This window comes from Lethenteron reissneri, chromosome 28, assembly GCF_015708825.2.
Source record: "Lethenteron reissneri isolate LAM-NWPU_2019-01 chromosome 28, ASM1570882v1, whole genome shotgun sequence".
Classification (NCBI taxonomy): Eukaryota; Metazoa; Chordata; class Hyperoartia; order Petromyzontiformes; family Petromyzontidae; genus Lethenteron; species Lethenteron reissneri.
Genome location: NC_083806.1, coordinates 4,119,235 through 4,133,074, shown reverse-complemented (window position 1 = coordinate 4,133,074; position 13,840 = coordinate 4,119,235). Strand labels below are relative to the sequence as shown.

The window sequence follows — 13,840 nt, the reverse complement described above, 5'->3', positions numbered from 1 at the left end:
ATTCAATGTTTCAGAATTTTGTTTCTTCTGCGCGTTCAGTCCTCGCTGCGCTTGGACGATATGACAACAGAATGATCCGCGCCAGGTGGGTCGATGCGTTTATGTGCGCGGTGGGACGGAGTCGCCAAAAAACTAATGAATTAATTGCGACTTTGATTTACGTTTATTCGGGACCCCGGAGTCTCGCCATAAGGTTCAAATGTCACACGGGGTTTGGCAAGGACGTTTGAAATGCGATGAATGTCACGGAGCCATTCAATTCCCACGCTGTGTGTGAACGATGAAAAACCCCATCAGGACGGGGTTAAGACGTGTGAGCTGAAAATGGAGTGGATTTAACAGCACGCAGATGTAGGGGTGTCAGGGGAAGGATTCCCACCAATAGGAGGGGAAGTGGGACGGTGACAGGAGAAGGGGGGGGGGGAGCAGGTGAGGAGATATAAGGGAGAGAACGGGCGGGAAGAGGGGTTCGTTGGCGGGAACGAGATTGGGACGGCTGGAGACAGGTGTGGATGGGAGGAAAAGAATAAAAGACGAACCCCCCTGCAACCTTGTGTCGGCGCTCCTTTACACAAAGGTGTGCTGCTGCCACTGCTGCTGCTGCTACTTGCAAACAGCTGGCAGGAAGGCGGTGACTCCCATCCATACGCCCCTCGTGCGTGCGCACGTCATGCGACCACCACCATGTCGCATGCACCCCGGCTCCGTCGCTGTGGTCTGCTGGCCGAGTTGCCCTCGAACAAGAGATGCCTCACTCAGAATCTGCATTTTTATTTATACTGGAGGAATCCGATGAGGCTCTTTTTCACAAGATATCCAGTATATGGGCTCTACCTCGGGGAAATACAACTTCTGACATGTGCTCTCAGCTCAACGGCCGAATGTGCGGGCCCCCGCATTATCGAATTCGCACACTCTTCGTTGAGGGCCGCCATCCCCGAGGCGGTTACGAGTTTGGAGGCAAAAAAAAAAAGGTTGCATCAGCAGGCGGCAGGGTGGCCCCGCAGGCACAATGCAGGTATGTTGCTTCCACAACCACGGCACGCCTCACCCCTCTCCCCCCTCCCCTCTCCCGATGAACTCTGTTTACGGGAGGAACGCGCGGGGAACCAGTCGTATCGGTTTGCAGAGTAACGAGAAGAATGCGGTGCTTGTTCGAGTTTGCGATGGTGCTCGTTTGCTCGCCGCGTCCCCCACCGGTCCACGCGTTCCTCTTTCGGTGTGGAGGAGCGATTTCAATAAATCGTTGCCCCTCTGTGCACTTTTTAGCTTCTCGTTTCATTTACTCTGTTAACGTCCATGTGCAGATTTTAAGACAGATTGTCCATTGTCAAAACAATGTGGACATTCCACAGTGTCAGGGCTACAAACGTGAAAGAGCACTGATCCATTCTCACTTACAGACACCGACTATTAATGTTCTGATTTAAAGCTTTCGTGACTGCAGGGATTCATCTTCTTGGTTCTTTCGTTAAAGTCACGTAGAAGGGAAATAATAAAATAATAAAAATAAAACACAATAAAATAATTCTCACGACGTTTCGGCCACAACGCAAGTAACCGTCCTCAGGAGGACGGCTGAGGACTGGCTGCTTGCGTTGTGGCTGAAACGTCGTGAGAATTATTTTATTGTTTTATTATTATTATTTTATTATTTCCCTTCTACGCGACTTTACCGAAAAAAACCAAGAAGACATTAATGTTCTTTTTTATTATTTGAGTAATGTTATTATTTTAGGTTCTGTATAGGATTGTAACTGACATGTCATCAAATGTTTACTGCGTGGCTTTGTACGTCTCAAATCTCACTGCGCACTCACCTGGGTAGAAAGTTCACCAATGAATTAGTTCATGAAAGAGACTAAGTGTCAATGGGCTCTTGACATGTTCAGAAATTCAGTACACTCGGCCCTCCCCCTCTCCCCCTCTCCCACTGGAGTTTTTAATAGGTGGCAGCGGTGCGTGCCGCTTGGCTGCCATGCGCACTCACCAGTCTGGAAGAGCACGAGCTATCATTGAATATGAAAGGCAGTCGGTCTCAGAAGGACTCTCACCTGATTATAAAGTCCATGAATGAATCAATGAGTTCACGAAAGAGACCAAGATCCCCTCACAAACCGCAGGAAGGCAGAGCTCCCGTCATGCATTGCAAGTACGTCACGTGACCACCGCATTTTAATCTACTACGCTCTCAGCCTCGTCTTAGCCCTGCCTGCTACGGTGGGTTTTGATAGGAGGCAGCCACGCGTGCGTGCGTGTGTGCGTGCACATGCGATTGTGTAGATCCCCCTTCCAACGGGGCAGGTGAGCAGGTGGGTGAGCGGGCAGACAGCTTCAGCTCACCGGTCTGGAAGAGGGTGAGCTCGCATTCCATGTAGTCGAACATCGACACCGTGAGCTGGAATCTGCACGACAGCGTCAATAAGGACAGAGGGCGGGGCAGGGCGGCACCCGTGACATTTCAAAAACAGAACACTGCAGCCAAATTTTCGACCTATAAGGAATTAAAAAAAATGTTTACTCGCACACGCACGCAGGCACGAGATGGCAAACGGAGCTGCGCTATACTCACATGGTGCTGGCATCGTTACCTCCGGCCTCCTCGAGCTTGGCATCGCTCACCGCCAGATTTGGAGGAAAGATCGGATTCTGTGTGGGGTTTAGGGGGGGGGCAACAAGGATTGGTTTGTGAAACGCTGCAGCCCGGCACACACAGGGCTCGCTGTTGATCCGCGAAAGCAAATGAAAGTGGACTTTAAAATAAATAAATTGATATAAATAATACGACTCTTTGTTAATTCAACGACTGAATTTTTTTTTTTTTTCACGATTTCGAAGTAGATAAGATCTCGAAAACGGAACGCTGGGGAAACGCATTTGGGAGGCTCGTACACGCTAATCAGAGAACCACATTGAAAATTAGAAAAATGACATGAGCAGGAGATGAACAGTCCCCGCCACCAGAGTTACAAAACTTTATTAACCAGCAAATCTACCGAAACTCACCAACAGGTGCGTCATTATGGAACCGTGGTGACTTATTATTCTTACTACTACGCGTGTTTATCCAGGCAGGGGGCGATGCTGCTGCTGCTGCTGCCGCTGCTGCGTGTAATCCCAATTGAGTAATTTGCAGGTTAATTTACAGCACTGGTGATGTTTGGCCAATACCAATACATCCTATGGTTTTTTTTTTTGCTATGGGGAAGAAACCAGAGAAACCCAGAGGAAATACATGCAGAACAGGGGGAGAATATATATACCCCGCATAGAAAATAAATCATCCTAGTCGGGAATGGAACACAGGAAATTCTTGCTGCGATGGGGCAAGTAGTTACAACTGCACCACATAGCGACTGCGTCTGAAATCCCTTGCCCCAGCCGACAGTGCTGTTGACTCCCTACCCCTGTTCAAGTCCAGGCTCAAAGCCCTCCTCCGCTTCTCCCCTGCTGTGACCACCAACTGCCTCTCTCTATAAAAAAACTAAACCATACCCCACGGTTTCTGCCCGGCGACTCGAGACGCGGTCGGCATGCAGGGAGCCAACGGCACGGGCAGCTGGGGGGAGGGAGGTTCGTGAGAAGCGAGACTCGTGACCCGTCTGAGCTTGTCTCGACGGCGGGGGGGGGGGGGCCTCACCTTCTCGTGGAATTCCATCTTGGTGAGCAGCAGCTTGAGGTACACGCTCACCATCTGCCCGAAGCGGTTGTGCATTTGGCCCTGTGGTAAACAATATCAATGCGAAGGTATAAGGCGCAGGCCTGCAAGCGATCGCTCCCGCGACTGCCGCCGGAAGGGCCTCCCCCACTCGAGGAAGTCCTCGAGCACCCCCTCTCGAGGGTATTTTCCGGACCTCTTCCATGCTGGTGAACCCACACTTTGCCCCACGGCGAGCGACCTGATTTATACTGCTGCGTGTAGAGGGGGGAGTGGATTTAAGAAACCTTCCCCTTGTTACATCCACCACAGCGGGAGATCGAACCGGCGCCCTCCGGATTCCTAGCACGCTAACCATCACACCATGGCAGCATCAACCGACATTACTGTAAGGATTCAGATTTCAAAGGAGGATCCTGGATTGACAAGCTTAGCCAAATGCTAAGTGCACTAACCGCTGACACACGAGTAAGCAATGGCTGTACAGCAAGCGTATTCTTACACTTTGTCATTGATTATTGGGCAAGGCCACAATAACCTGGCCTAATTTGTGTCGTGCAGACCCTCCATCACCTGACACAGCCAAACTAATTATACGGTCACCTGCTTAAACAATCATTTTAAATGCATGCCAATAATTATTGTTTCAGCTCGCACCGCAGAGTTGAAAAACAATTTTTTCACAACTGAATTTTCAATCGAGAAGAATGACGTTTCCCTTGAAACTGCGTTAACCTTCTTAAGGACAAGACCCCAGGTTGGTCGGAATAAAATAAAGTCAGACATTTATTTTGGCCACGTTGGGTGGTGGTGTTCGGGGTCCTGACGACACAATCTGGCCAGGTCATTAAGTGGGCAGACCCAAAAAACAATTACCAATCATGATACTAGGCTGCAAAAACGCACGCGTCGAGTATTGTTCGGCACGAGTCGATACGATTCTGAGATCATTCACCGCGAGGTTGCCTAAATTTGTGGAACTGCCCAGGTCGCAAAAACAACAGCGAAGATGCGACGAGCGTGGACCGTCACTCACCCACATGCGGCCGAGATCCTTCAGGTTGGACATGCGGCGCAGCGAGTCCTGCAGCACCTGCCGCCCGTCACACAAGGGGCCAAAACCGACACAGACGTCAGGCGCGGTGGAGCACGACTGTCCTCGCCCATGCAAGTACAATCCAGGCTCAAACCTGCTTTAGCTTCCGAGAGACGACAATGAGACCGGGTGCATTCCGGGCGATTTGGGCATTTGAATGAATGGGCATTCCGGGTTATTAATAAAGTAAATAAACAAATGAATGAAAGAAGAAGTTAATGAGCGAATTAAATAGGATTTGGGCCCAACGTGTACGCATCGCACATGGTCACCCACTGACGTGAAGGCGCAGCCTCGCGATGGAGTCTTGCTCGCGTCACTTCTGCAAGAAGGGCCTCAACGAATGGACAAGGGCGCATGCGACGGCGGGGCGCGACGGTGCACGTGCCCCGTCACTCACGTTGGGGTGTCCATCGCGCAGCACCTTGTGCAGCACGTGGCAGAACTTCCAGCTGATGACGGGGCTGCTGGAGAGCGGCAGCGTGCTGGCCGTCGTCCAGAAGGTGAGCGCACCGCGCTCCTGGTGCGTGCCCATGATGCAGAGTGCGGCCAGAGTCAAGGGCGGCACCACCAACCAAACAGCCGCGGCATTATCCACGACCGTTTTCAAGTCCAACTCATTCAACAACTCATTCCTCTCCTCGCTCCCGAGTGTCCGCGAAGCAGATCGGAAACAAAAGCCCTGCAACTGGTTGCTCGCACGACTCTGGTGGACGGGCCTCCACGAGAGAGGCAGCTCTGGACAGCACCGTCGAAGGGTATTTGGTCTACTCTTCCAGGCTAATTTCTTGCGTTCGTATGTCCTATGAAGAGTGGCTATTACGGATTCAGGTGCTATTTAGCCATTCAATTGCTTTGTCAATTACCCATCCACCTTCTCATCCATCCACCCACCCATCACCCACCCACCACATTCACATGTATATTATTTTGGGCAGCGTGAAGCTGCGCGGACCATGGTTTGGTGTTCGTAAACGCAGTCGCACGCAGGACAGTCAGTCTTTCATGCTGGCCAGATGTCTCGGAAGACGTGGTAGTACCCACACTTTACCCTACCGTACGCAAACATGCCACTAACGGTGCTGCACCCATTCATTACTGCGGTGCTCGAAAATGCCACAATTACCATGAATGCCAAATTGAGTAAAAAGCAACAACATCGCCGTCCTTTGCAGCACCACTAACCTAGCAGGTATGCGTTGCTTAACGTGACAGGACACCAGAGTAAAAGCTGCGCTTACAACGCCATAGATGCACAAAAAGAACACGGAGATCATGCCTCGCGCCGACGGAAGCCGAAGGCAACAGTGGACAATCTAGATTTGAAGTTTTCGTGACTGCAGGGATCCATACTCTTTGGTTCTTTCAGTATAGTCACGTAGGTATAAGATCAAATAAATTAAATCACGACGTTTCGGGCACAACACAAGCGTCCGTCATCAGGTGGGACAACCACAGCAAGAAACAATTGCCGAAGTGGGCAAAAGGGCTGCTGTAACAAGAGGCCATATAGGTAACAGAGGGGGGAGGAGAGATAGAGAGGGAGGGGGTGTGGGGTATGGGGAGTGGAGTGCTGCAAGTTAGAGGGATTAGAGCGAGCAAGGCACAAGCACGACAAAATGCGAAGGGGGGGGGGAGGAGAAGTGGACGTTGTCACGAGCGAGACAAGGCAGGGGTGGCCAGGGGGGGGGTCTTGCTTATATGGAAATTAAAGCTGACTTAAGGAGGGGTCGGAGGGGGGGGGGTAAAAGGGAGACGTGCAGCAAATGAAGACGAGGAAAGGAGGAGATATTGGGGGAAAGGAGGAAGAAGAAGACCAACAGATAGGAGATGTAAGGGTTAGAAGAGAGGGAAGAGGATGAGTCCACAATGAGGAGTAGAGAGGGGTGATATGGAGATGAGATGAAGACGATGAAGGAGGGATGTGCAGGGTACTCCACAGTGCGACGGTGCTATCATCTGGCCATCGCGGTTAATTGGAGTAGTCCGATGCGGCCGTCGCCCCTAGGGGAGCGAGCGAGTCTTCACGCCAAGCATTTTCTTTCCCCACCGTCAAGCGCGGACGGTCACATCCTACTTCTCACGCCGCAACCGTGGGGGGGGGGGGGGGGGAACCCTCACCAACAAATATCAAACCACAAAAGTTGCCCACCTCCTTCAACCCAACCCGCACGCATCCACAGGCCATGGGTGCCCTTTGAATTTACGACAGTGGCCTGGAGACCTCTCCAGTCGAGTAATTGGGAAGACCCATGGAACTAGCCACGCTTGAAGCTGACTAAACCCGATGCAAAATATGTCCACCCTTGAACACCTAGGGGCTCTGTCGGTGGGGTGGGTCCGCTAAATGGTTTACAGGAGGACCAAGTTCCCTTTCATCGAGCCTTTCTCGATTTGACCTCCTCAACCCCTTCCCGTGTGGTTCCCAATCGTCGTGTCCTTAAAGCCGTCTTCCTTATCTCTTTCTGGCTTCTCCTATAATCTTCCTAAATCCAATCTTCCATACAGCAGGCTTAATGTCCCAGGTCCCTTTTGCAAATGATACTCCCTTCTGGGTCTCTTGAGTTCTCAACCAGTTCAACAAAAAAACTCAAAATCGACTCCAAAGTTGAACTTATTAATATTCCTCCCCCCTAGCCCCCCCACTCTCTCCTGCGGTCCGATTCCTGCTCCTTAAGTAGAGCGCTTGTCACGGTTGCATTGCGTGCGAGAGCCGGTACCAGAAGTCTTTGCGTTGTGGATGTAAAAAAAATGTAATCTAGTTTCTGTATGGAAATTTTATTTTTAAACACACAGCTGTATGTAAATCAGCAACGGGTGACTCATGAACAATTACAAGAGCCGACTCAAGGATGCAATAAAAATGCTCCAACAGCCCGTGTAGGATTTTACAGCCACAATGTCAACACATCGTTTGTGCGAGCCTACCGTTATAGATTTCCATTAAGCAACCTGTAATTAAACATACAGGAGGCACAAAGATAGCCTTAACGGACTGTAGGATGTGCACCGTAAAGGACAGGCAAACGGGACTGGCTTGTAAAAATTGTTAAACTGAAATTAGGTTATGCTCGAGAAGCAATGAAAATGCCTTTCCACATCGTTAAAATAGACGAGTCAAGCCTCACGGGTGTCATTCAAGTCCGATTAAACTTACGACAGACATTGAACTCGTATTGCTAAAAACTAGTCTACGTACATACTTTTTACATTCCATCAACAATCCACTGCTGGATGAAGGCCTCCCCATGCCAGTGTCGGTCACGGAGAGTTGTTTGACCACACTGGCAGTGCAGGTTGGTGAAGAGGGGAGTGAGCAGGACTGGTTATGATATCACTCACTGCTGATGTTAGAGGCGTAGCTGTGGCCGGGAATGGAACCCATGTCATCAGACATTCTCACGCAACGCACGTATACCATTGGTAAGAATCGATGCAGCAATACACTGCCAACAATTCTATTTCGTTTTTATACATTTCAAGTTTAACTTGTTTCACCGGGTAAGAGCTCAGAAGAGACAATGATGAGTCTCAATTGCAAGCGTGACCTGGGGGCGTGAGTCTGCCAGAAGCAGGGGGCGACGATTGCTGCCGTGTGTTGTGTGTGTGGCTACAGGTCCCCGTGCGAGTCTATAGGTTTGTGCGTGTCAATAACATTTGTTTTTTGACGTAGCACCAAAATGTGACCGCATCTCGAGATGCTTTATAGAAATAGTGGGCACCATTTCCTTTATAGAGAGGGAGACAGAAGGCACTTGGTCACAGCAGGTGAGAAGAGAGAGCCATTAAGCCTGGACTTGAACAGGGGCAGGGAGTTGACAGCACGGATGACTGGGGGGGAAGTGAGTTTCAGAGTGTGAGGTCAACAGAGGAGAATGAGCGCTCTCAATTGAGTAATTCGCGGTGCAATTTTCGAATTTGGCAAATTCGGACCCCGACGCCGCCGCCGCACGATGGCCCACTCCTTCGAATTACGCCACGGGATCTCTTAACGTCCACCGAGAGCGAAGCTGATGGCGCATAGTCGTAGCAGCATTACGGTTAGTATACACCACAGTGATAAAAAAAAAAACTTTAAAAATCGCGATGGCCGCCAAATTCGAACCACGAAGTTCTGAACCGCGCCGAGAGTGCGCTGCTGCTGGGCCACGGCATCCGAGGCATTGTGCTTCTTGTATTTGTGCCACGTGTGCACACACGCGGGTTTCAGTATCCGTCCGCACAGGTGGTTTCCGGTATGCGCACTGTGCGAGTTGCGCACCCATCGCGCTGGAGGGCTCGAGGCGGTAAGACGACGCCAACACGTGACGAGCACGTAATGACGCCAAACCGGCGAGCGGCGGGTGAATGGAGGCGTCGCCATACCACCGAACGCAGAGTAGCCGGCGCTAGGAAACCAACAAATGCAGTCCTCTACAGTGCAACGCTATTGTTGTCCCAGCGCACGCACGCTCACACGCACGACCAAACACACCTGCACTTAGGAACAAATGAAACCTTCTACCATTGCCAGGTGAACGCCCGTCGTCAAGACGATGCGATGTGGGTTTTACGTAGCGTCTCAATATGCAGCGCACAACAGAGGGCGCATTTATTTTATAAAGGAGGCAGATAGTCACAGGTGCGAAGCTACAGGTCCCCGTGCGAGTCTATAGGTTTGTGCGTGTCAATAACATTTGTTTTTTGACGTAGCACCAAAATGTGACCGCATTTCGAGATGCTTTATAGAAATAGTGGGCACCATGTCCTTTATAGAGAGAGGGAGACAGAAAGGCACTTGGTCACAGCAGGTGAGAAGAGAGAGCCTTTAATCCTGGACTTGAACAGGGGCAGGGAGTTGTGACAGCATGGACGACTGGGGGGGGGGGGGGGGAGGGAGTTTCAGAGTGTGGGGTCAACTGAGGAGAATGAGCGCCCTCATATCTCATTTACAAGCGAGACCCCAAGGAGGGGAAAAAAACTAATGATAAAGTAAGCTCCACCTATTATTTTTAATGGAAAATTACAACAACCAAATGCAATGTAGCACGAGCAGGAGCAGTGGTGCAGCGGTTATCGCACCGCACTATGAACCCAACATCCTCAGTTTGACACCTGGGTCACAGCTACCATCAGTGGTGAGCGATATACGAATCATTACTAGGCCTTCTCCACTACCCACCTTCAACAACCCACACTGACCGGATTCGGGAAGTATGGTGAAACAATCCCTCATGACCGAGACTGTGGGCACACTGCACTATGTACCCAGGAGCCCAGAGTTCAATTCCCCGCAATTTATAATATAAAGGGCGATTGATATTGGAACCGATTGACGTGTCCCCTCCCCCACAGCTCTTCACCAAACGGCACTGGCCAAAGTAGCTAAGTATGGTCAAACAAACCCCGCCGGTGACACGCACCATGGGGGAGATGGAGACAATTCACCCTGCAGTGGATTGACAATGCCTGAAAAATATTAAATTTTTATTAAAAATAGAAGAAATTCCACCCGTGAATAGATGCTCACAAACACACAGCAACGTGGCAGCTCGCGGAGAGATAAGAAGATGAAATACAAAGCTCCTGCACTGCGAGCGTGAGGTGCGGCTACTGCAGATTAAAATATCTACCCACATACCACAACCCCGCTCACCACGCCACCCCATCTCACTTCCTCCCTCACCACCATCCACCTCTCTTACACGCCACCCGCATCGCTCCTCTCCACGTCACCCACCTCTCTCCCCAACCATTCACAGCTCCCTTCACCTCGCCACATCACTCTCACCCTCACCCAGCAAGCAAAGACTCGTCAACATAAAGACAAAGATCCCCCCTGTATAGTCCACACCAGCTGTCGGGGAAAGTGCTGTTAGCGAACATCTACTTCAGCCAACACTGTGCACGAGGAGGGTGGTGTGGCTAGCACCACGCCTGGCCGCCTTGGTCTCCCCAGTGCCGACGTATATACAATCACACGAGACGTATATACAATCACACGAGATTCTCGTCTAAGGCTGAGCCGACCATATGGAGTCCCAGGGGACCGGATCAGATATTGTTCACCGCCGATGCGAGCCGTGGCCGGGAATGGAACTCCCAACGTGTCAACAACTGCACCACCGATCGTCAGCACACACACACTGACACACACGCACAGGTGAACCATGCTAGCACACCCGAAGCCGGTAGCAAGGATATTGCGTGCATGCTTTTCTTTGACCGGCACCTCCTGTGTGTTCACCGCCTTGTTGATGCTCGTCAGCTGTGGAGGGAGACACACACACACACAGGGGTGGACAGTGCATTTGAGACTCGTGGCAATACCTGCTGGGACGTGGCATGGGTTACAATGAGCGGATGAGAGGAGCAGACAGGATAACAGTAGGCAAAGCAGTAATTAATAATAGGTATGTTTACACCGTTTCACATACATTGGAGAAACTGTAATGCCCAACAGCTTTCGTGCAAGGAGGCACAGGAAACCACAGACTAGGAAGGCAGCCAGAACCAACAATTGCCCAAGGTCTGCGGTCCTATAGTGATGTTTGGCCAACTTCAATCATGCTTGTACTGTACTTCTGCGGGCAAATCGCAGCTTCTCTCGAAAGTGACCCCAAGCAAACACAGCAGCCTGGAGGGTCAATGTTTACAGAAGACGTCATCAACACCCCTGTTGACCCGACACAAACTTTACTTTAACCACACGCACTGAAAAAATAACTTTGGAATTTTTAATAAACTCTGCAATTTCTATTTATGATTAATACATTCCCTAAGACAATGTTATTATAAGGCATTTTGTTTAAGACTGACACTGCTAACTATAGTATATTTAATGATTTTCATTATTTACCCAGGAAAGCATTACCGGGTTTCAAGATATCTTTTTAGAAGGGCATGTGCTACAATCGGGACATTCGACCAATTGCATCGATGAGTGATGGGCTTCGCACACAGATGGATTCAAGAATCCATAGCTGGACACATTCGTTCCCCCATGTTTGTTCATCTAAATTTGAACGACTCCACCTTAAACGTTTTTTAAATCTACGAGATGTTCAAGTTTTAGGTTTAAAATTTAATTTTATTGAACCAGATGAGAACTCAAGAGACCAGGACAGAGGATTCTCATTTGCAAAAAGGGACCTGGGGCATGAGCCGGCTGCCAGTAATGGACGATAATTGGTATGCATTCATCCCAATTGATTAATTACAGGGACTCCTCTACTTACGAACATTTGACTTACGAACTTTCAGAGATAGGAACAAACCTGTCCGTATGTCAAGTTTCCCGTTTGGACCGAGAGTCGTAAGTTCAATCGCCGCATAATAGATGGCGGTGGTGGCATCTACATCTGCAGAACGTGAAGAACCAGTGGCATCTACATCTATATGAGATGATACTACTTTTTAAGTCAATCCCCCGTGTTTACTTTACATGCCGTACAACATGTTTGGAATCATCTTCTTGGTTCTTTCGGTAAAGTCACGTAGAAGGGAAATAATAAAATAATAATAATTAAACATAATAAAATAATTCTCACGACGTTTCGGCCACAACGCAAGCAACCGTCCTCAGGTGAAGAACAGGTCTGTCGGAAAGACGTCTTTCGTCGTGAGAATCGTGAGAATTATTTTATTATGTTTTTTTTAATTTCCCTTCTACGTGACTTTACCGAAAGAACCAAGAAGATGAATCCCTGCAGTCACGAAAGCTTTAAATCGAAATGTTTAGAATCGACAGGAGTAAAGTTGGACTTACGAACAAACAGACTTACGAACAGACATTTGGAACCCAACTCGTTCTTAAGAAAGTAAAGAGTCCCTGTAGCGGGTAATTTTGGAATTTGGCAAATTCAGAACCTGCTCTTAAGCCAGGCTACAATTGTCACAGATGCTGTACAATTGTCAACAAAAGCCGTGTAGTGGTGGCTACCCACGTGACCTGTAAACTAGCACTGCGAAGGCGAGGGTGGGTGGATTGTACCAATGTTGCGAAACTCTCTTCCCCTAGGCGTTGAGCTGCCATACCCCTGGCTTGCCAGGAGAACATGGTTAAAGAAAAGCGAAGAATAATATCATCTGGTTTCATCTGCATGGGACAGAGTGGTCTTCTCACACGTGTGAGGTTTTTCTGGGTGCTCCAGTTTCCCCCCCACATGATTAAAACGCTCTTTAAATTGGCCAAAAACATTTTACGATATAAACTGCAGAACATGGGTAATTGGCTGCCGCCTTTCAGCTTGCCTGCAGTTTCACAGCTAATGTGAGATGCCAGTTGAATATTTCGAATGACGATGCTATATATAAAATATTAAACATCATTATGATATCCTAACAAAGACAGCTTTGCTACAATTAAAAGACGATGATATTTTAAGTCTGCGGCAATTGTTAGCGCCTTTAGTAGCATGGGGAAAATCACAAAAACCCAATTATACACAACACATATAATTCTATAAAATTACGATGAGCTAAAGAATCCAGAGTAACCAGCGTATCTCGACATCAAATCCAACGCCCTCTCTAAATAATGAGAAAACCCATCAGAACAGAAAAATGCGTGCAAGCTGGATGCCATTAACTTGAATCAACATAAACAACAGTGTGCTAGTCACACACAACGGCTGTGTTTATTTGGGGACAACAACATGACGCCACGTGCAGCTCTGACAAGGCGAAGAGCGTTTCCCATGCAGTGCGATGGTCACCTGGCCGGCTTGCAAGGCATGATGAGAGTTGGGCATTCCTGCCGTTTACATCGCTACACCCGTGCACGCAACGCTTCATCCGTTACCACCGATGCCACTATTGTGAATACTCTGGAAGGAGTAGTAACACGAAAAGCCCTAAGACCAGGGCTTATGGAGCAATGGTTGCGACAACGAATTTTCACACACGCAGGTACAATAGCCACATCAAGGCTGTCGCTGATAAAAGCTTAGCAATGCAACATCGATGGCATTTCATAATTTTTTAACCGAAGGAATGAAATTGCGTGGAGTGGTGGCGCAGTGATTTGCGCACCGGTCACGGCAAACATCAGTGGCGAGCGATATCTGCCGCCGGTCCTGGGCACCCAGATTTTCCCCAACTCGCAT

General features: G+C 49.3%; 1 protein-coding gene across 3 annotated transcripts in view; it reads right to left on the bottom strand.

Moving 5' to 3' along the window:
- The window catches only part of LOC133348823 (huntingtin-interacting protein 1-related protein-like), a 45,496-nt gene that overhangs the window by 19,979 nt on the left and 11,677 nt on the right, over positions 1–13,840 (bottom strand). For all 3 annotated transcript variants that reach the window (XR_009755839.1, XM_061561852.1, XM_061561853.1), the window contains exons 2-7: positions 10,938–11,001; positions 5,155–5,297; positions 4,695–4,751; positions 3,641–3,721; positions 2,573–2,649; positions 2,344–2,405 (exon numbers count right to left, since the gene is read on the bottom strand). Coding sequence is in view for 2 of the 3 variants with exons in the window: in XM_061561852.1 (XP_061417836.1) it covers positions 2,344–2,405; positions 2,573–2,649; positions 3,641–3,721; positions 4,695–4,751; positions 5,155–5,297; positions 10,938–11,001 (484 nt within the window). In the remaining variant the exon portion in view is untranslated. The remainder of the gene's footprint in view (positions 1–2,343; positions 2,406–2,572; positions 2,650–3,640; positions 3,722–4,694; positions 4,752–5,154; positions 5,298–10,937; positions 11,002–13,840) is intronic.